General features: G+C 45.7%; 1 protein-coding gene across 3 annotated transcripts in view; it reads right to left on the reverse strand.

Moving 5' to 3' along the window:
• Positions 1-23933, reverse strand: part of trpm2 (transient receptor potential cation channel, subfamily M, member 2) — a 327556-nt gene that overhangs the window by 44513 nt on the left and 259110 nt on the right. For all 3 annotated transcript variants that reach the window (XM_078551683.1, XM_078551681.1, XM_078551682.1), the window contains exons 28-29: positions 2728-2795; positions 132-221 (exon numbers count right to left, since the gene is read on the reverse strand). In XM_078551683.1, coding sequence (XP_078407809.1) covers positions 132-221; positions 2728-2795 — 158 coding nt within the window. The remainder of the gene's footprint in view (positions 1-131; positions 222-2727; positions 2796-23933) is intronic.

A 23933-nucleotide genomic window follows, 5' to 3' on the forward strand; every position in this document is an offset into this window, starting at 1 on the left:
TTTTACTGAAAAAAATTGGGAGAACCCTTGTGAAAATACTTTGCCCTGTTAAACAAAAGTAGTGATTGAGTGAAAGTGATAATTGCTTACAACCTAAAACATATGAGATGAAAATGAATCACTCAACTCACTGGGGCAAAGATTCCTCAACTGCATTAGTGTTGGGACCTGCATCTCTGTCCTGGGAGCCGTCTTTTGGAGCAGTTTTCATTTTAGACGACCTGGAAAAGAGAGCCACTGTCAACAACCTCACATTGATTGGACATTGCTGTGTCATGCAAAGGAGAATCACAGAATTTTAACAGCACAGAAGGAGGCCATTCGGCCCGTCGTGTCTGCACCAGCTCTCCAAATGAGCATAATGACCTAGTGCCATTGCCCTGCCTTTTCCCTGTACCCCTGCACAATGTTTCTATTCAAATAATCATCTAATGCCCTCTTGAATGCCTCGATTGAAACTGTCTCCACCACACTTCCAGGCAATGCATTCCAGGCCCGAACCATTCGTTGTGTGAAAAAGCCTTTCTCACATCCCATTTGCTTCTTTTGCAAATCTCTTTAAATCTGTGCCCTCTCATTCTTGATCCTTTTATGAGTGGGAACAGCTTCTCCCTATCTACTCTGTCCAGGCCCCTCATGATTTTGAACATCTCTATCTAATTTCCTCTTAGCCTTCTGCTCTCCAAGTGGTGGATACAAGGAACTCCACTACAAACCTTCCTCCAGTCCGAAAAAATATCTATTGACCATTACTCCCTGCTTCCTATTTTTCAGCCAATTTTGTATCCAAGGAGAACAATCCCAGCCTCTCCAATCTATCTTCGTAACTGAAGTTTGACATCCTTGGAACCATTCTTGTAAACCTCTTCTGCACTCTCTCCAATGTGTTCACATCCTTCCTATAGTGTGGTGCCCAGAACTGTACACAATGTTCCAGCTGAGGTCAAATGAGTGTCTTATATAAATTCAGCATAACCTCCTTGCTCTTGTACTCTATGCCCCTATTAATAAAGCCCAGGGTACCAAATGCTTTATTAACTCCTCTCTTCACCTGCCCTACCACCTTCAATGATCTATGCACATATACACCCAGGTCTTTCTGCTCCTGCAACCCCTTCAAAATTTCAGCTCTTATTTTATATTGTCTGTCCATGTTCTTCCTCCCAAAATGCATCACCTCACACTTCTCTGCATTGAACTTCACCTGACACCTATCTGCCCACTCCCCCAACTTGTCTATGTCCTTCTGATGTTCTACGCTGTCCTCCTCACACTGTACAACACCCCCAAGCTTCATGCCATCCGCAAACTTTGAAATTGTCCCCTGCACACCAAGATCTAAATCATTAATATATATCAGAAAAAGCAAGGGTCCCAATATTGACTCCTGGGGAACTCCACTACAAACCTTCCTCCAGTCCGAAAAAATATCTATTGACCATTACTCCCTACTTCCTATTTTTCAGCCAATTTTGTATCCATGTTGCTACTGCCCCTTTTACTCCATGAGCAATAACTTTTCCCAAGTCTGTTGTGTGGCACTGTGTCAAATGCCTTTTGAAAGTCCCTTGTACACCACATCAACAGCATTACCCTCATTGACCTTTTCTGTTACCTCTTCAAAAAACTCCAGCAAGTTTTATCCTTTAGAAACCCATGCTGGCTTGTCCTTATCAACCCATATTTTTCCATGTGGCTACTAATTCTATCCCTTGTTTCTAGAATCTTGCACACCACTGAAATTAAACTGACTGGTCTGTAATTGCTGGGCTTATCCTTACAACCTTTTTTGAACAAGGGCGTAACGTTTGAAATTCTCCTGTCATCTGGCACCTCCCCTGAGTCTAGGGAAGACTGAAAAATTATGGCCAGTGCCCCTGCAATTTCAACTCTCACTTCCTTCAATATCCTTGGATGCATCTCATACGGTCCCGGTACCTTGTCAACTTTAGGTACCGACAGTCTATTCAACACTTCCCCCTTATCAATTTTGAACCCTTCTAGTGACAGAGTTTCCTCGTCTGTCACCGTGGCCTGGGCAGCATCTACCTCCTTAGCAAAGACGGATTCAAAGTATTCATTTAATACCTCAGCCCTTCATCCATGTGCAAGGTGGATGAGACTAGGCTTGAACACAGGCTTGGAGCTCATGTTCCTGGCACAATGAATTGCAACCAAAATGCTTTTTTGGGTTTCAGATTGCTCATTAGAGAGTGATATTTGTAAACTATTTTCTGCCCTTGTCTCTGAAGCTGCTGACTCTAGTTCATCTGATAATCCCAGCAAAGATTTCTGCCTACAGGCACTCTTCATATGTCAATCTGGACAGTGAGTGACAACAGACTGTTTAGTGATGAGGAGTGGCAGAGCCTAGCCCTCGGCAAGGCACAAGCCCAGTCCAGCACTGGATGCTGTGCAGTGATAAATATAGAATAAAACACAGCCAGGGTAGATACAGGTTAAACACAGAGTAAAGCTCTGTTTTATCTACCTCTACAATCCCAGAAGTGCTGCACCGTTGACTTTTCGTATTGCTTATCACATCATCCCATGACCTTTTGCAGTGAAATTACTAGTTTAGTGCTGAATTAGCATCAGGTTTATTTTGTGACCCCTGCTGTTTGGAAACTGCCCAGCTGAGAGAATAGAGACAATACACCTCTGTAAATTTATACAGAGTCCAGGACTCTTAATCCCAAAGAGAAATAAAATACAATCCAACTTTACCCAGTAGAGTGATCATCTCCTGCTGTTTCAGCTGTGTAAGTAGGAGGGGTGTAACCATCAAATTTAACCTACAAAAATAAATCATTAAAAGATTAGGAAATATTCAAAATAATAGCAGTAGCAGATAGATTGGTGCAATCATTATTATTTGGGGGAAGAGATTCTATTGTGCATTCTGAGATCCACACTCAGTGCCATGCGCCGTCATATGAACACACTCGACCTCTCCCTCCAGCAGCACCGCCGCACCCTTTTTCAAAGCTGCGCGTGCCCCCAGTTTCATTTTATTCTTCGCCTCATCCGTCGCCTCAACAAGAAACTTTTTCTCTTTCTCTCAAGTGCTAAGGAACGCAAGCTCCAACAACTCATCGACTCCAACACCCATCTGGGACCCTCCACCCCTGCTTGTCCCTCCGTCCTCACCCCATCTTCCAATCCCAGCCCCAGCCGCGTAGTCACTATACCCCCTGACCTTCCCCTCTCCGATGCTGAACGTTCAGTGCTCAGCAAAGGACTTAGTTTCATACCCTTACGCCCTCATCTCAATGAATTTCGGGCTCGGCATGATGCTGAACTCTTCTTCCGCCGTCTTCGTCTCCGTGCTCACTTCTTTGGGCAGGAGTCCTCTCCCCGTTCAACGGATCCTTTTACCCACCTCCAATATTCTCCCTCCACTTGGACCCCTCCCTCTGGATTCTTACCTTCTCTTGATCTTTTCATTGAGAACTGTCGGTGTGACATTAGCCGTCTCAATTTCTCTGCTCCTCTCACCCATTCTAATCTGTCTCTCTGAACTCACTGCACTCCGTTCTCTCAGGTCCAACCCCAACATTGTCATCAAACCCGCTGACAAGGGTGGTACTGTTGTTGTCTGGCGCATTGACCTCTACCTCGCGGAGGCTGAGCGTCAACTCGCAGACGTTTCCTCCTACCTCTCCCTGGACCATGACCCCACCACAGAACATCAAGCCATTGTTTCCAGGACTGTCACTGACCTCATCTCCTCTGGAGATCTTCCTCCCACAGCTTCCAACCTGATAGTCGCCCAACCTCGGATGGCCCGCTTCTACCTCCTACCCAAAATCCACAAACAGAACTGTCCTGGCAGACCGATCGTGTCAGCCTGTTCCTGCCCCACGGAACTCATTTCTCGTTATCTTGACTCCCTTCTCTCTCCCCTTGTCCAGTCCCTTCCCACCTACATCCGTGATTCCTCTGACACCTTACGTCACATCAACAATTTCCAGTTCCCTGGCCCCAAACGCTTCCTCTTCACCATGGATGTCCAATCCCTCTACACCTCCATCCCCCACCAGGATGGTCTGAGGGCCCTTAGCTTCTTCCTTGAACAGAGGCCCCAACAATCCCCATCCACCACTACTCTCCTCCGTCTGGCTGAACTTGTTCTCACACTGAACAATTTCTCCTTTAACTCCTCTCACTTCCTCCAAATAAAAGGTGTGGCTATGGGTACCCGCATGGGCCCCAGCTATGCCTGTCTCTTTATGGGGTATGTGGAACATTCCTTGTTCCAGTCCTACTCCGGCCCCCTCCCACAACTCTTTCTCCGGTACATCGATGATTACTTCGGTGCTGCTTCATGCTCTCGTCGGGACCTGGAAAAATTTATTAATTTTGCTTCCAATCTCCACCCCTCCATCATCTTCACATGGTCCATCTCTGACACTTCTCTTCCCTTCCTTGACCTCTCTGTCTCAATTTCTGATGATAGACTGTCCACCAATATCCATTACAAGCCTACCGACTCCCACAGCTACCTCGACTACAGCTCCTCACACCCCGCTTCCTGTAAAGACTCCATCCCATTCTCTCAGTTCCTTCGCCTCCGTCGCATCTGTTCTGATGATGCTACCTTCAAAAATAGCTCCTCTGACATGTCCTCCTTCCTTAACCGAGGTTTTCCATCCACGGTCGTTGACAGGGCCCTCAACCGTGTCCGGCCCATGTCCCGCGCATCCTCCCTCACGCCTTCTCCTCCTTCCCAGAAACATGATAGGGTCCCCCTTGTCCTCACTTATCACCCCGCCAGCCTCCGCATTCAAAGGATCATCCTCCGCCATTTCCGCCAACTCCAGCATGATGCCACCACCAAACACATCTTCCCTTCACCCCCCTTGACGGCATTCCATAGGGATCGTTCCCTCCGGGACACCCTGGTCCACTCCTCCATCACTCCCTACTCCTCAACCCCCACTTATGGCACCTCCCCATGCCCACGCAGAAGATGCAACACCTGCCCCTTCACTTCCTCTCTCCTCACCGTCCAAGGGCCCAAACACTCCTTTCAAGTGAAGCAGCATTTCACTTGCATTTCCCCTAACTTAGTCTACTGCATTCGTTGCTCCCAATGCGGTCTCCTCTACATTGGAGAGACCAAACGCAAACTGGGCGACCGTTTTGCAGAACACCTGCGGTCTGTCCGCAAGAAAGACCCAAACCTCCCTGTCGCTTGCCATTTTAACACTCCACCCTGTTCTCTTGCCAACATGTCTGTCCTTGGCTTGCTGCATTGTTCCAGTGAAGCCCAACGCAAACTGGAGGAACAGCACCTCATCTTCCGACTAGGCACTTTACAGCCCTCTGGGCTGAATATTGAATTCAACAAATTTAGATCTTAAACTCCCCCTCCCCCCATCCCCACCCCGTTTCTTTTTTTCCCCCCCACCTGCTTTTTTTTCAATAATTTATATAGATTCTTCTTTCCCCACCTATTTCCATTATTTTTAAATCTAAAACTAAAACCTTTAGTCTTTCCACCCCACCCCCACTAGAGCTGTACTTTGAATATCCTGTTTTCCATTCTTAATTAGCACTTTTCTCAGACAAAGACCACCACCTTCAACACCTCTTTGACCCTTTTGTCTGTGACATCTTTTGATTATCTGCTCACACCACACCCTCAATGTGTCTCTTCCACCCCCCCCACCCACCTTAAACCAATTTATATTTCTCCCTTGTTGAAACTATGCTGCAGTTCTGCCGAAGGGCCATGAAGGCTCGAAACGTTAACTGATTTCTTCTCCGCCGATGCTGCCAGACTTGCTGAGTTTTTCCAGGCAATTCTGTTTTTGTTTTCTATTGTGCTCTCCCTTGTTTCCTCATGGCACTGAATCCCACCAAGTTGTGCATAGGCCTTGCTCCCACTCATCATTTCCCACTGCATATGCCAAGACAATGGGTTTCAGCAAGCTATTCAGGAAGAGGCGCATCATCACTATGGCTGACCTATATGTATGCACTTCCAGTAGGAGTCCCCAAATGGTGCAGAAACTGAGACTCTGGCTGGTGTTTACCCCTTTTTGTACATCAGGGACAGAGGCCAGTTGTGTCAACCCTCCTGTATGAGAAGAACACAGACCAGAGATTGGGCCATCACAGTCTGGGTTGAAGGGCCCCATCAGATTCCCTTGCGTTTAGTTACTGTATCCATTTCTGTCAAGGAGTTCTTGCTTCCTCTGCAACCTCAAGCCCTACAACCATTCGAGATCTTGGTACTCTTCCAATTCTGGCCTCTTGTGCATTCTGATTTCAATCATTTCAGTGTTGGCATTGTACCTTTAGGACTTTGCCTAGGTCCTAAACTCTGGAATTCTCTCCCTAACCTCTCTGCCTCTGTTTCCTTCTTTAAGGTATTCTGTACAACCTACTTCTTTGACTATAAGTGTCCTAATTCCTCTTTATGTGGCCCTGTGCCAAATTTTGTTTGATAACCCTCCTGTCAAGTGCCTTGGAAGGTTTTATTACATTAAAGATGCTATACAAATGTAAGTAGCTGTTTGGTAGTACAGAACTTGAGTATTGCTCATTGTTTGAATTTAAACCAGGCAGCTTGATCCTGATTGGTCGAAACATTGCCCTGAGGAATGAGTCAACAAATGGCTGTCACTTGTCTTGTTTGGCTGAAACAGGCACATTGTGTGTACATGTTCTTGCTGTTGGCAAAGAACAGGGCCCTGTGTATTAATATTAGCTTGGCAATCAACTGTCAGTCACCATCAGCAGTGCATTCTTCATGACAATGCCACTTGCCAATGAATCAGCACTTTCTTCACATACAGTATGAGCCGTTGTCTTCCCTTATATTGGTATTCTTGCAGGTGCCCTGATGAATGCAAGACAAAAAGCTTACACATGTCTCTTTTTTCAGCATTACAAATGTAAGTTGTTGTTGTTATTGATCACAGAATGTTACAGTGCAGAAGGAGGCCATTTGGCCCATCATGTCTGCAGCAGCTCTCCGAATTAGCATTATGACTTAGTGCCATTCACCTGCCTTTTCCTCCCACTTTCAATGACTTATGTACATATACACCCAGGTTGCTCTGCTCCTGCACCCCCTTAAGAATTGTGCCCCTTATTTTATATTGTCTCTCCATGTTCTTCCTCCCTAAAAGCATCACCTCACACTTCTCTGCATTGAACTTCATCTGCCACCCATCTGCCCACTCCACGAACTTGTCAATGTTCTTTTGAAGTTCTATATTGTCCTCCTCACAGTTTACAATGCTTTCAAGTTTCGTATCATCCGTAAACTTTGAAATTGCCCCCTGCACACCAAGATCTAGATCATTAACATACATCAGGAAAAGTAAGGGTCCCAGTTATGACTCCTGGGGAACTCCACTACAAACCTTCCTCCAACCCGAAAACTATCCATTAACCATTACCCTCTGTTTCCTAATACTCAGCCAATTTTGTATCCACATTGCTACTGTCCCTTTTATTCCATGAGCTATAACTTTTCTCACAGGTCTGCTGTGTGGCACTGTATCGAATGCCTTTTGAAAGTCCATGTACACCACATCAACAGCAATACCCTCATCAACCCTCTCTCTTACCTCTTCAAAAAACTCCAGCAAGTAAGTTAAACATAATTTTTCCTTTAGAGTTCTATTCTGGCTCTTCCTAATCAACCCACATTTTTCCATGTGACCATTAATTCTATCCTGAATAATTGTTCGATGATATAGAAGTTGGTTATGATGAAGGAGAAAGGGCTGTGGCGGTAAGGCTATATTCCACGCAGAATGAACTGATTCTGACTTACCATGACTAGGCCAGTGAGTTAAGTGGTGAGAGGCCGCACACAGACTGAAATCATTTATAAAAGTTATGTCTCATAAAGTTCATAGAATTTTTGCATGTTTTGGATGGTTTGACAATGATATTCTCAGGAAGGAGTGTTAAAACAATTCCACTTTTCAGTTTACGAAATGACCTGCACTTGGATACCTGGGGCATAACATGGGAGACGGTGGCATAGTGTGATGTCACAGGGCTTGTAATCCAGAGGCCCAGGGTAGTAGAATTTAAATTCAATTAATAAAAAATCTGGAAATAGTCTCAATAATGATGACCGTGAAACTGTCACTGATTGCGGTAAAAACTAATCCTCTTTAGGGGAAGGAAATCTGCCATCCTTACCTGGTTTGGCCTACATGTGACTCCAGATCTGTAGTGGTTGACTCTTAACTGCCCTCTGAAGTGGCCTAGCAAGAAATGCTGGCCTGGCCAGTGACCCCAAATCCCACGGAAGAATTTAAAAAACTGATTGATAAGACCAAAAATGGAGTCGTTAACCAAGTACCGGGAACATAGAATTCCTTACCCTTCCTCCAAACGTGACAAACTGAGATGTGGAAGAACTGTCAAGCTGCAATACAGTCTGAATTTATAAAGTCAGAGACTTGAGATGGGGGAGAAGGGATAGCAAGTAAAGGTTGCATTACAAATAGTTATGCTCCATTGGAAGGGGGAATTTTCTTTGGCAAAGAAAGGGGGATGTTGTATGTGCCTGAATGCCTTTGTAATATAAAGGTGCTCAGTAGGGCAAGGGTTAACGTGAGAATGGAGAATAGCACCATCCATTGTATGATGTATAGAGTCACATGTTAATAGACTGAGAGAACAGTCAGAACGCTCTGGACCCAGCCTGCATGGAGGTAACAGCACCATGCATGACAGTAACCTGGGATCTTTAAATAGTTAAAGGTTAACAATAAAGGGTTCATGTTTAAATACACAAGTCTCAAGATCTCATCATTCAGACATCTAAAGAACCCACATTACAACACCTAGCACAAAAGAAGGTGGTTGTGGTTGTTGGAGGTCATTCATCTGAGTTCCAGGGCATCACAGCAGGAACTCCTTAGGGTAGTGCCCTGGGCCCAACCATCTTCAGCAACTTCATCAATGACCTTTCCTCCATCACAAGGTCAGAAGTAAGGATGTTTGCTGATGGTTGCACAATGTTCAGTATTATTTGTAACTCCTCAGATACTGAAGCTGTCCGTATCGATATGTAGTAAGACCTGGGCAACATTCAGGCTTGGGCTGATAAGCGGCAAGTAATATTCACTCCACACAAGTGTCAGGCAACGACCATCTCCAACAATAGAGAATCTAACCATCACCCCTTGACATTCAATCGCATTGCCATTGCTGAATCCTCCACTATCAACATCCTGGAGTTACCATTGACCAGAAACTGAACTGGGCCAGCCATATAAATACTATGGCTACAAGAACAGGTCAGAGGCTAGGAATTCTGTGGTGAGTAACTCATCTCCTGACTTCCCAAAGCCTGTCCACCATCTACAAGGCACAAGTCAGGAGTGCAATGGAATACTCTCCACCTGCCTAGATGAATGCAGTTCCAACAACACTCAAGAACATTGACACCATCTAGGACAAAGCAGCCTGCTTGACTGACATCCTATCCATCATCTTAAACATTTAATTCCTCCAGTGGCAGCAGTGTGCACCATCTCCAAGATACACCGCCGCAACTCCCAAGGCACCTTCAACGCATCTAAACCTGTGACCTCTACTACCTAAGACAAGGGCAACAGATGCATGGGAAGACCACCACCTGCAATTTCCCCTCCAAGCCACACATCATCTTGACTTGACTTGATCACTGTTTCTTCACTGTGGCTGTGTCAAAATCCTGAAACTCCCTCCCTAATAACACTGTGGGTGGAATTTTCCCATCCTGCCCATGGCGGGTTCCGTGGTGGGCAGGAGCAGACAATCTAGTGGCAGTCAACAAATCGGAAACCCGCCAGCATGAAAACAGTTTGCAATTCTCCCGATGGCAGGTCAATGGTGGTCCGGGTATCGTGCTGAGTAGTGACATGAGGTTAAGTGCACTGTCATGGAGTGCACTGGCGCAGAGTGGAATTAATGATTTTGGAGACCAGGAGTTGAAAAGCTGCATGAGAGGGGTGATTTTTGAAAACATCCAAGATTGACATCACAGGAGAATGTCATGAAGAGATATTAATGTATATAATATTATTGGAAATTATTTTTTTAAATAGAGGTTTAGTCTGTGTGTGTGTTAATTGGATTAAAGCCAGCTAGTCTGGGTGCTTTGATGTATAGTAGTTTTGAGATGTAAACAGTAAGTTAAAGAGTACATTTGCATTTTGTTGAATAAACCATTCAAAGACTGGGGGTGAAATCTTACACCTAGTTAGGAGACACCAAGCAATGTTTATATTACTAATAAAATTGGTACTATGAAAGGGGTTCAAAAGGCCCGTTGATACAATGAAAATTTACATTCAAAGGGGAAGGGTGGGTATATCAGAAAGGAGTTGTGTATGTGCAGGTCAGTGGCATGTAAGATATAAGCCTGTAAACCTACCACTGTGTCTGCAAAGGAACAAAATTGAAAGGAACCTCATTTTGAATTCATAAGGTGAAAAATGCTTTGCCTGGTGTCTGTTTAACTCTATTGGTTATTGTTGCCTTAGTGGAGATTAATTTGGGAATTTGTTAAAAGTTATGACAGTAACAATTTGTAGCCATGTATGTGTGTTTAATTTGTTGTAAATTAATAAATGTTTCATTTAGTTTGATGTAAAAACCTCTCGAGAACTGGTGGTCTTATTCCTGAATTTAGGGCTGCAACTCAAAACATACCAATTGAAAGTATAAGTTATGAAAGTTGTTTAAAATTTCCCTCTAGGATTTAAAACAAGAGACATAAGTTCATCGAGTGGGACCAGGAGCCAGCGCGAGGGGAGCCCTGGCCTTTGTAGGTATGACCTGGTGAGTATTTCTACTGTCCAGTCTTTAAAGTAAAAATTGGGCTTCAGTTTAGGTTAAGTAGTGTTTTAGGTATAAGAAGTAAAGTAAGGTCCCAAGTATATATTTAATCTTCTTTAAACTATAGGAAATAAAAGTAATGGGAGTAATTTAAGGATAAGTCATGGCAGGGCAGCTGGACCACGTGGATTTCTCCTCCTGTGTGATGTGGGAAGTCAGGGACATTCTAGTGTCCAGGACAACCACATGTGCAGGAAGTGTCTCCAGCTGCAGTGACTCGAAATTCGTGTTTCGGAGCTGAAGCTGCAGCTGGAGTCACTGTGCAGCATCCGCAAGGCAGAGGTCTTCATGGATAGCACATACAATGAGGTGATCACACCACAGTACAGAGTGCACAGGGAGAAAGGGAATGGGTGACCACCAGAGTAAAAGCACTAGGCAGATAGTGCAGGAGTCCCCTGGGTCCATCTCCCTCGCCAACAGATTTTCCGTTTTGGATACTGCTGGGGGAGATGGTTTCACAGGGAATGCAGAGAGCGCCAAGTCCATGGCACCACATGTGGCTCAGCTGCACGGGAGTGAGGGGGCGGGAGGCAGTTGGGGGCGGGGGTGGAGGATGATGGAGAAAAAAAGAATGGGAGAGCAATAATGATCGGGGATTCTATTGTAAGGGGAACAAATGGACATTTCTGTGGCCGCAGGTATGACACCAGGTGCTATGTTGCCTCCGCGGTGCCAGGGTCAAGGATGTCACTGAGCAGGTGCAGGGCATCTTGAAGGGGGAGGGTGAATAGCCAGATGTCTGATCCATATTGGTACCAACAACATAGCTAAAAAGAGGGATGAGGTCCTGAAAGCAGAATATAAGGAGCTAGGAAATAAATTAAAAAGCAGGACGTCAAAGGTAGTAATGTTAGGATTACTCCCGGTGCCAGATGCTAGCGAGATCAGGAATAGGAGAATAGACGGGATGAGTGCGTGGCTGGAGAGATAGTGTAGGAGGGAGGGATTTAGATTTCTGAGGCATTGGGACCAATTCTGAGGAAGATGGGACCTGTACAAGCTGGACGGATTACACCCCAGCAAGACCGGGATCAATATCCTTGCAGGAGTATTCCCTAGTACTGTGGGGAAGGCTTTAAGCCCAAGTGGCAGGGGGGTGGGAATCTGAGCAGGGAGACACAAGAGAGAAACAAAGATAGAAATGAAAGATCGGGAAGTAAAAAAGCAAAAATGGAAGGCAGAGGAAACCAGGGCCAGCAGCAAAATAGGGCCATAATACAAAAAAAAAATGTAACAATGTTAAAAAGGCAGTCTATAGGCACTGTATCTGAATGCATGGAGCATCTGCAATAAAGTAGACGAATTAACAGCGCAAATAGATGTAAACGGGTACGATATGATTGCGATTACGGAGACATGGCTGCAGGGTGACCAATGCTGAGAAATGAACATTCAAGGGTATTCAATATTTAGGAAGGACAGGCAAAAAGGGAAAGGAGGTGGTGTGGCATTTTAGTTAACAATAACATCAGTTCAATAGTGAGAAAGGATATTGGTTCAGAAAACCAGGATGTAGAATCAGTGTGGGCGGAGCTAAGAAGCAACAAGGGGTGGAAAACATTAGTGGGAGTTGTCTATAGGCCTCCAAACAGTAGTGGCAATGTAGGGGACAGCATTAAACAGGAAATTAATGTAACATGTAACAAGGGTGCTACAGTAATCACGGGTAATCTATGTGTAAACTGGGCAAACCAAATTAGCAATAAAACTGTGATGGATGAATTCCTGGAGTGTGTACGAGATAGATTTTTAGACCAGTACGTCGAGGAACCAACTAGGGAACAGGCTATTCTAGATTTGGTATTGTGCAGTGGGAAGGGGTTAATTAATAATCTTGTTGTGTGGAGTCCTTTGGAACAGTGACCATAACATGATAGAATTTTACATTAGGATGGAAAGTGAAGTCATCCAATCTGAAACTAGGGTCCTAAATCTAAACAAAGGAAACTATGGAGGTATGAGGGATGAGTTGGCTACAATAGACTAGGGAACGTCATTAACAATGCCTAATATTTAAGGAATGAATGCAAGCATTGCAACAGTTATACATTCCTTTCTGGTGCAAAAACACAACAGGAAAAACAGCCCTGCCAGGGCTAACAAAAGAAATTAAGGATAGTATTAGATCTAAAGAGGGGACATATAAAGTTAACAGAAAAAGTAACAAGCTTGAGGTTTGGGAGCAGTTTAGAATTCAGCAAAGGAGGACAAAAAGCTTGATTAAGATGGGAAAAATAGAGTATGATAGTAAACTTGCAAAGAAAAGCAGACTATAAAAGCTACTTTAAGTATGTGAAAAGAAAAAGATTAGTGAAGACAAATGTAGGTTCCTTACAGTCCACAACGGGAGAATTTACAATGGAGAACAAGCAAACGGCAGAGCAATTAAACAACTACTTTAGTCCTGTCTCCATGGAAGAAGACAGAAGTAACTTCCCAGAAATACTAGAGGACCAAGGATCTATTGAGAAGGAGGAATTGAAGGAAATTAGTATTAATGAAAAAATAGTGCTGGAGAAATTAATGGGACGGAAAGACAATAAACCTCCAGGGCCTGATAATCTACATCCCAGGGTACTGGAGGAAGTGGCCATGGAAATAGTGGATGAGTTAGTTGTCATCTTCCAAAATTCTATAGATTCTGGAATAGTCCCAGCAGATTGGAGGGTGATAAATGTAACCCCACTATTTAAAAAAGGAGGGAGGGAGAAAAAAGGGAATTATAGACCGGTTAGCTTAACATCAGTAGTAGGGAAAATGTTAGAGTCTGTTATAAAGGATGTAATAACAGGGCACTTGGAAAACATCAATGGGATTTGACAAAGTCAACATGGATTTATGAAAGGGAAATCATGGTTGACAAACCTACTGGAGTTTTTTTGAGGACGTAACTAGAAGGATAGATAAGGGAGAACCAGTGGATGTGGTGTATTTTGATTAAGTCCAACATAAGAGGTTCTTGTCAAAAATTAAAGCACATGGGATTGTAGGTAATATATTGGCATGGATTGAGAATTGGCTAGCTGACAGGAAACAGAGAGTAGGAATAAATGGGGCTTTTTCGAGTGGCAGGCAGTAACGAGTGGGGTCAGTGCTTGGCTTATTGAGAGAGCCAAATGTATTATTTCCAAGTTTGCTGATAAGGTGACTAGGTGAGGGGGATGTTAAGAGGCTTCAAGGCGATTTAGACAAGTTGAGTGATCTTTTTCTTTTCTTATTCTTATTCATTCACTGGATGTGGGCTTCGCTGGGCCAGCATTTATTGCTCATCCCTAGTTGCCCTTGAGGTGGTGGTGGTGGTGAGCTGCCTTCTTGAACTGCTGCAGTCCAAATGTATAAAATTCCGACAGGGCCGGACAGACTGGGTACAAGGATGATGTTTCCCTGGCTGCTGGTGGGGTGGGGGGGGGAGGTCTAGAACAAGGGGTCACAGTCTCAGGCTACAAGATAGGCCATTTAGGGCTGAGATGAGGATAAACTTCCTCACTTAGAGAGTGGTGAATCTTTGGAATTCTCTATCACAGAGGGCTGTGGAGGCCAAGTCACTAAATATATTTAAGAAGGAAATAGATAGATTTCTGGATTCCAAAGGAGTCAAGGGGTATGGGGAGAGAGCGGGAGTATGGCATTGAGATAGATCATATTGAATGGCAGAACAGGCTCGAAAGGCCAAAAGGCCTACTCCTGCTCCTATTTTCTATGTTTCTATGTGAATGCAATTTGCATTCATTAGCATCTCATGAATGCTCATTAAATGTGCTGCAGGGAGGCATTCAAAGTATGGGGGGGAAGTAGGAGCATCTGGGCAGCAAAGGTGCAGGAAGGCATTCAAAGGATTGAGGGGAGGGGGAACAATGGAAGGGAGAGGGGCAGAAAGGTTTTGCAAGGGGTTAGAGGAAGAAGGGAAATGATGGCAGGCAGAGGAGAGACCAAGGGTGGGAAGCTGGAGCCCGGCAAGGGAAACTGAGATACTGACAAACAAGAGGGTGGGTGAGATGCTAGAAGTTTAAATGGGAGGGGATGCATACAGACTCTGGAATAGAAAAGCAGGTGGGATGTGTTAGTGAGGGGTGGGTCACAGTGAGGCTCATCAAGGGGATGCGAGGGGTGGGAAAGGAGCCAATGTAGTGTTCAGGTAAGAGGCCAACGGTCAACTCATTGAAAGTCAAAGTCCTTGGTCTGGGGCCAGCAGGTCAGGTTCAGGGAGTAGAGACACTGCTTATGCTCACAGTCAGGAGTGAGAGAGTAAAAACTGTCCTTGGGCACTGTGGACCTCACAGTCAAGACTGATAGAGAAGGGGCAGTCCTGGGGTACAGGGTCATGCAAGGCACACACATTGTACTCCCACTCCAGGGAGGGGAAAGGGCTGTGTGCTCAATTAGGATAATGGTGTGCAGGGCGTTTTCAGAGTTCATGTCCATTGGCTAGTCTGGCTCTGTACTGGTCTGCAGCCTGCACATGGGGGAAACACAATAAAGGGAGGGGGAGGAACGTGAAGCTTTCTTTGGGGGGTGGGAGGGAAGAACCATGCACACAGATCATAAGACATAGGAGCAGAAATTAGGCCATTCGGCCCATCGAGTCTGCTCCGCCATTCAATCGTGGCTGATAAGTTTCTCAACCCCATTCTCCCGCCTTTTCCCCGTAACCTTTGATCCCCTTACCAATCAAGAACCTATCTATCTCGGTCTTAAATACACTCAATGACCTGGCCTCCACAGCCTTCTGTGGCAATGAATTCCATAGATTCACCACTCTCTGGCTAAAGAAGTTTCTCCTCATCTCTGTTCTAAAAGGTCTTCCCTTTACTCTGAGGCTGTGCCCTCGGGTCCTAGTCTCTCCTACTAATGGAAACATCTTCCCCACGTCCACTCTATCCAGGCCTTTCAGTATTCTGCAAGTTTCAATCAGATCCCCCCTCATCCTTCTAAACTCCATCGAGTATAGACCCAGAGTCCTCAAACGTTCCTCATATGTTAAGCCTTTCATTCCTGGGATCATTCTCGTGAACCTCCTCAGGACCCTCTCCTCACACACCCTCTAGATGGGGAGGGTAGAGGTCCACATGGGGCATGGACACATCGCAAATGATGGGCTCAGGAGGGAGGGTGATAATGTCGAAACAATGGGATCCAGTATTACTTGGGGGAGGCTGCAGAATAACAGGAGGGAGCTCTACCTGCACATCGCGAGGTTCCAGGTAAATAGCTGGGATGCAGATAGCGAGAGCAGAAGCATTGAAGCTGGTCTCGAAGTAATAGTGGAGAACCACCATCTTGCACTGTCAAAGTAATGGTGCCAGTTTTAAATCAAAAGTTTCTGTGCGAATCTGCACGAGAGGGGTCTGAGACAGTTGGGAGGAGCGCACAGCTGGACTAAGGAACCCTTTCTGGGGGCGCCCTCTAACTTGTTGGTGCCACAAGAGTAAGCTGGAGTCTGACCTGAGAGAAAGCAGGTAAACCTCCTTGAGAAGAGAGCCATTGAAACCCATGCCTTTTCCAGTGCAGTAACAGGGAAATGTAGAGTCTGTGGCTTAACATCACAGTCACTGCGTTTCAACATTAACACACAGGAATGTGAAATTTGGGAAAGGAGGCGCAGGTGCTGCATATATGGCACCCCATCAATGGAGGACTGTCATGTGCATTCCAGAATTGGCATGCATAACAGCCCAATGGGCATCCAGTCATTAACCGTGAGCAACTTATTGTTAATTAGGATGCCGGATCTGAGATAGGAGTGCTGAGATAGGACATGAGTCACACATGTTATTCTAACCTTCTCCAACCACTGAGATGTTAAGTCTCAGGGATGGCATCTTGGTCACTCTCATGTGCCTGTTAGCATCTCATATACAAGACTGCATTACCTACAAGGCTAGTGGGGCAGGAAGCAGATAGACCATTACAGCTGCTATTGGTTGCAGATTGTGAACTTCACTATGTTGACAAGCTAATCATTCATCTCTTCAAATGTTTCATTTCAGAGAGAAGGATAAAATAATTATGGATCCAGGCCTCAATGCTGCCTTTTGGAAGGCTCCAATTCAATGGAGGAGGAGAAGAAGGGAGAGATGATCCTGAGCGCAGCTTCAGGAGGAGGCCCTGGCTGATGTCCGGGGTCAGGAGGAGCCACAGCAAAAGTAGGAGGGTAAGGAGAATAGACCCAGACAATGGAGGCGACTCACGAGACCTAGGGTATACTAAAGAAGACTCTCATTTTTACAGATGAGTGAGAGACAATGCCGCGCATGTCTGAGCTAGTCCCGAGCTCTGATAGATCACATCTACCACATTCTTCATGAAGACCTAATGCCCCGTGGAATGGGAGGCCACCCCCTGCCAGTGGTTTTAAAGATGACCGCCGCACCTGCAGGTTGTTCCAGGGATTCACAGGTGATCTGTGCGGCATCTTGCAGTCCACAACACATAGATGCATCAAGGAGGTCACGAATGCCCTCTGCAGCAAGGCACATCACTATGTGAGGTTTGCTCTCGACGAAGATAGCCAGGCTGCAAGATTCAATGGCTTTGCAGCTATCTCAGGCTTCTCAAGAGTGCAGGGTGAAATTGATTGCACCAATGGCTTGAAGGGCTCCGTAGCAGCAGCCCCTAAAGTTTATAAATTGCAAAGGCTATCATTCCATCACTGTTCAATTGGTGTGTGATCATCAGAAGCACATAATGCACACTGGTGCCAGATGCCCTGGGAGTTGCCATGACTCATACATCTCACTCCCAGGTGCGTTAGATTTTCGAAGGGCCTGAACGTTTGCAGGGATGGCTGCTTGGGGATAAGGGGTACCCACTGAAACACTGGCTCATGACACCGGTGCATTGGCCTCAGAGTGGTTCAGAAGAGAGGTACAACGCAGCTCACAGCTCCACATGGTCCCTAATCAAACAGACCGTTGGCATTCTGAAGATGTGCTTCAGATGTTTGAACCACTCAGGTGGCATACTACAGTACACTCCTGATAGGGTTTCCCGCATCATTGTCATGCGTTGTGACCTTCACAACCTGGCACTACAAAGAGGTGATCCCTTGCCAGAGGGTGAAATGCAAGAGGATGAGAGCTCCTTGGAGGAAGAAGATCAGGAAGTCCAGGAACCTGAAGAGGGTGATGAGGGTCAGCTTCAATGGGATGACACCACATGATGTGAAAGACATGCCTATGCCACTTTAATTGCTACCAGATTCCAGGAGGAGTAAAGTGAAGGCAAGAGGAGATGGCCACATTTCGCCTTGCCCTGAGTGGCATGCCATTTCAATGGAAGGGATGTCCAACCTGTCACATCGAGAGTTAGTTCAGCATTCAGATTTGCATTTTCCAGCTTCATGATTCCCCAGTCCATGATCTCTAAGATGGTGAGTGTTGGGGGTATGCACTCGCTCTGGAAAATGAGTCCACTCACAATGAGAACACTGCAAAAACTTACTTGAAGCAGTCTTCACCACATTAATGAGAAACTACAGCAGCCAGTGAGATAAGAGCATGGTTGGGGATGTCCTCCACCTGCCCACGTCTTGTCCTTTATCACTACCACTCAGAAGACACAACTGCTGCGAATCCATCAAGCTGCCCTCACACAATGATGATCCGTGAGAAGGGAGGGTTATAAGCACTTTAATGAGACACTTCCAGTGAAGATTTTAAGATTTCTCCTTGACATCACACAAGGGTGCAGAAACTATCCTCAGTGAGGTTGACATCACATGAATGTGAATCTCGCAGAGGGAGACTATCATTGTGTGGGAGGATGGCTAAAATTCGAAATAAAAGGATTCAATTGTACATAATCAAAATGCCTTCAGTGGACCAAGCCATTCACATGAACATCAAATGTTTTAACAAAAGTGCAATTTTTTTTTTAAAACAATGGTTGCACATCCGTGACCCAAAAGTGCTTTCAATATTTCTTTATTTTCCTAACCTTACCATTCTACCTGGGTGCAGCCCCGACACCCACAGCAGAAGTGGAGGCAGCCTGCTGACAGCTATGTCCTGATATCTGTGATGACCCTGGTGTATGTCCTCTGGTGGCCCAAGGCCTGGAGGGACCCGGCCTGATAATGGTCTCCTGCTCATGGGCAGATGCATCCTCCTCAGCCTGAGCAGTTGTATTGGATGGGGGTCATAGGCAAAGGGGACTCGGAGTGGCTGGACACCCTCAGAGGCCCCAGGGTGTCCAGCTGATGCTCATCTTCCTTATGGGTGCCCGAGGGCCCCTCCCTGACTCCATGAGGAGAAGGAGCACCTGGAGGAAAGTCAAGGTGCCTCGTTCCCTTCTTGCCTAGATATTGATGGTGCCCATGAGTGTGTGTAGCCAAAGAGTCCAGGGCTGAGCACAAATCTGGCAAAACCTGCTAGACCAAGGTCTCCATGGTGGTTGTCAACCTTCTCATGGTGACCTCGAGGCGCTCGCATGTTGGGGCCATGATATCTGCGGATGGACTCCTCCATCATGCACTCCAGTCTGCTGAGTGACTGCCAAATCACTATCTGATGTTCCACCGCATCTTCAGCATTGAGTTGGCAGCTGCTTCCAGAGGCTCTTCATCTGACGGACTGAGTGGGTGACTGGTCTCCAGCAGCCCTCTGAGTGCCAGACACCTGTGCTGTCCCTGCCTCTGACTGCTGCAGGGACATTCAGTGAGGTGTTCTCCAGTAGGTGAGCCCAAGCCTAATCCGGAACTATGTCCCTCCGAGCTATGTGCCTCTGCACTGCTGGAGAGTGGTTCTTCCTCACCAGACATGGTCTGGAGGCTGGGACTTATGGTGGAAAGCCTTGTGGACCTCGGTCTGCTGGTACCTATAAGAAAAGAAGAGAGTGTTACTTCATGAGCATGCGGATTACAAGATTTCATGTGACTCACTGTGATTGTCAGGATGTGATGAACTGATGGAGGTGTGATCCACGCTAGGTTGCTGAGACAATCTGATCTCTCCTTTCCACAGAAGCGATCCCTGTCCTTCCCAGCGATCTCAGCAGCAGCCTCCTCGAATTCCGAGAAGAGTATTATGTCAGCCGTCCCTCTCCTGGTCTCGATCTCTCCCTGTTGTGGGCCAGCTTGCCCTGGATGAAGGCAAAAGAAAGAAATGTGATGGGAATGGATGGTGCTCTGGTGAAGAAACATGCATACCCCCTGCGAGTGGTGAGCCCTCCCCAGAAGGGGCTGAGGATGGAGTGTGAGTAGCATGATAGGTGAGATAGTGGTGGTGTGAACATTTCCATGAGACGATCAGTGGTGATATGTGTCCCCCGCTACTGGTTGTGCAAGATCCCTGAACAGAGCAACCCTTTGAAAACATGATACCATGATGAGAGTTTTAAATTGGAAGGCGTTGAAGGATGACTTAGTCTGACGGAATGGATGAGATCATTAATCCTCTTTTTGCACTGGATGGTGTTGTAAGTGCAGTGGCCAGCCACACTGACATCCTCTGCCACGGCCTGCCAGGCTGAAGTGGTGAGGATGGTGTGCTTCTTGGAGCTGTCCCTGGGGTAAAGCACATCCCTATGCTCCCGCACTCCTCCTAACAAGGCCTAAAGGGTACAGCCGCCTTCTTCTGGCTTTCAGCTTTCTTCTGGTTGGCAGACATCTCTACCTGTCTCCTGGAGACAGGTGGGCTGGAGAGAGTGAGATGTGCGTGCTCAGGTGGCGTTTAAACATGGCACCTAGGGCTTCAACCCTGCCAAGTCATGGCGGGGCGGACGAATCAGCTCCCAGGTGATTCAGACAGATACTCGCCCGTGCATATTTAATGAGCTTCCAAGCGCGGAATTGGGCGAGATTTCCTGCCATTCCGAGCAGTGGGATATGTGCTGCAGAGCCTGCCTGCTGCCACACAGTTTCAAAAATGGAAAATTCCACCCATAGACTGGGGATCTCTGGGGTAGGTACTAGGGCCATCACAATCCTTAATACATATTGTCATGACAGTGGACCATAGCCCGAATTACTTACAGAAATATTGAATTTTAAAGTAAGACGTGGTTGGGATGGTAAAGTAGCCACTCACTGGAAAATTCCTATGTGGATTATACTTGTCCCAGAGAACGGAATGTTGCACCTAAAAAGGTGTCAAGGCCTACTTCAGATAGAGACACTTCAAAGGAAAAGGTATAATGTAAAAACTGAACTTAATCTCCTGTGGTTGCGGAGATAATGAAGGCTGACTACCATCTTAGCAGAAACCATCTCCTGTGAGTTATTTGCCAGACTGTGGACATGGTGTGAGTCGAAAAGAAATCAGATCTGGGCGAAAGACATGTTTGCTTTTTTCCCTCCAGGAATACACAAGTAAAGAGGTTAAAAGCCAACTGCAATCCTGGTCTCTGTGTGCTAGTTTTGGTGTTCCAGGCCTGGTGTGCGAGGGTGTGCTGTGAAGGTCACAGCTGAAGAATATCAACTAGATATCCATGCGCTTGCAGGTAAAAAAAAGTCTTCTTTCTCTGATTGCTGGAAACAAGTCAGCAAAGCCACAGTCAAAAAAGAAACAGGACAACTCCTTTCAGCTAACCTGCAGAACCAAGAATCTCCAAACCCACTACTCAACTGACCAAAGTCAGCTCTACCGGAATCATCCAACTTAATGGCCACAACATTTCTTCATCTACTCCTCATGGACCAGCCAAAGACTGATGTGTATATCTTTTAAACTTTTATTTCTGGACTCACTCCTCATTTCTAATTTGTGTGTATGTGTATTGCATTTAAAATTTTTTTTCCTGCGTTTTAGTAACTAATAAACTCACTTTCCTTAACGCAAAAAAGCCTGGTTATATTGGCTCCTTTTAAAACATAAATACATATGGACTGGGAAAAGGTATCCATGAGTGATGGATCCTTCTTAAGTTAACCTTATTGCAGCCAACCAAGGGGGTTGAATAAAGAAAGGGTGCCAGTTCATTCTTCCTCATCTGAGGTCATAACAAATTGGGGGAATGTAACCTGGGGACCGGTTGTAACAATATTAATGACATGGATTTGGGTGTACAAGGCCCAATTTCAAAATTTGTGATGATACAAAACTTGGAAGTATTGTGAACTGTGAGGAAGATAATAATAGACTTCATGAAAACATAGACAGGCTGGTGGAATGGGCCAAAACAAAGCAGATGAAATTTAATGCAGAGAAATGTGAAGTGATAACATTTTAGTAGGAAGAACAAAGAGATGCATTATAAAATAAAGGATATAATTCTAAAGGCGGTGTAGCAGCAGAGAAACCTGGGGCATACATGCATAAATTGTTGAAGGTGGCAGGATAGCAGGTTGAGAAAATGGCTAATAAGGTATATGAGATCCTGGACTTTATAAATAAAGGCTAGGAGAACAAAAGTAAGGAACTCATGACGAATCTTTATAAAACACAAATTTGTCCTTAATTGGAGCATTGTGTCTAAGTCTAGGCATCATAATCTTGGAAGACATGAGGCTTCAGAGAAGGTGCAGAAAAGATTTAGGAGAATGGTACCTGGGTTGAAGTACTTCAGTTAAGTGGATGGATTGGAGAAGCTGCTGTTGTTCTCCTTAGAGAAGAGAAGCTTGAGAGGAGATTTGATAGATGCATTCAAAATCATGAGGGTTTTAAACAGAATAGATAGAGAGAAACTGTTCCCATTGGCAGAAAGGTTGAAAATCAGAGGACACAGATTTAAGGTGATTGGCAAAAGAACCAAAAGCGACGTGGGAGGAAACTTTTACACAACAAGTGGTTACTATCCAGATACCTACAGGACCCATCCATTGTAGGGAAGGTCCCAGTAGTGTCACTGGTTTGCACCTAAGTGGGTTTTGGGGGCGTGCCTCCCTTCTTGCCCAACAGCAGCCTGCATCGTCAAAGCTGCCAAGCTGGGCACCTTGTATCTGCAAACCGAAAAATTGCAGTTGAGATGGAACGAGGCCCTGAAGTGGCAGTTAATTGTCCACTTAAGGGCTTCAATAGGCTTAATGGCGGATGGGCTGCCTGACACCTCACCTAACCTGCCCCCAGAGTATAGGGGACAGGTGAAAGAGTGGGTGAGAAGGCAGCGGGCTGGCCAGCTGCTTTATTTTACATGCCTTTTTGCCCCCCGCCCCCACCCCCCGACCCACCCCAACCAAACAGTCTGTAAAATTCACCCCATAGTCCTGAATCTTCCTGGGTTGGTCATAATCCCAACAGCCTCATCCGGATCAGGAGCCCAGAAATGGCAATACCAGGATATCAGATGAGATCTACCTGGAGGCAGTCAATTAAAAGCCATCTCTGGGAGCCCCGTCCACTTAGGGACATTGAGTGGGTTCCAAAGTCAGGAGGTTCTTTCAGCACAACCTATGAGTACAGCTGCTGGCTGCCCTCCCAGAGTAGGGGCCACTGAGTGGCAAGCAGCAGGGGAGTGTCAGCTGCGCCATGAAGCAGCCTTCTGTAGCAGAGCAACAGTTCTCACTGAAGCAAGAGCTCCATTAGCAGAGACATCAGTCTCCTTGAAGTGGCTGAAATGGCAAGCTGTCTGTTTGGCGAGATCTGAACACTGCAAAGTAAGCCTGAGGATTGGGAGAATTTTAGAAACCAGCCAAAAGCAATCCTGAGGGACAGAAGTCCCACTCTAGACTAATTATGCTCCCACCACACCCCCAGTAGAGTATCATTGCTGTGAGGTAGCCAGGTTTTACGTTGGTAAGATGCAGATTTACTAATCTGTTCCCCTCATAAAATCCACCCATGTCTCTGTAACTGCGATTAAATCTAAACCATTTGTTTCTATTTGTACCACAAGTTTGTCTAACTTATTACAAATGCTTTTTGCATTCAGGTCAAGAGCCTTTAATTTTTTAACCACAATTATTTACATGAAACTTATTCCCTGATGAATTATCACCATTAAACTCTCCATCTCTTCCTGTCCCTCCCTGCTTGTCTTTACCAGAATCACTAACTGCTTTATTGCCTCAAGGGGGGGAGACAGTAGCTGACTAAAATGCAACATTTGAATTGTACTTGTAAACATGGGGTGACAACACAACCAGGCTCTGAGAACAGAAATTAAAACAGGCACAAGTCTGAATCTGGAATGTG

This window comes from Cetorhinus maximus, chromosome 11 (assembly GCF_964194155.1).
Source record: "Cetorhinus maximus chromosome 11, sCetMax3.hap1.1, whole genome shotgun sequence".
Lineage (NCBI taxonomy): Eukaryota > Metazoa > Chordata > Chondrichthyes > Lamniformes > Cetorhinidae > Cetorhinus > Cetorhinus maximus.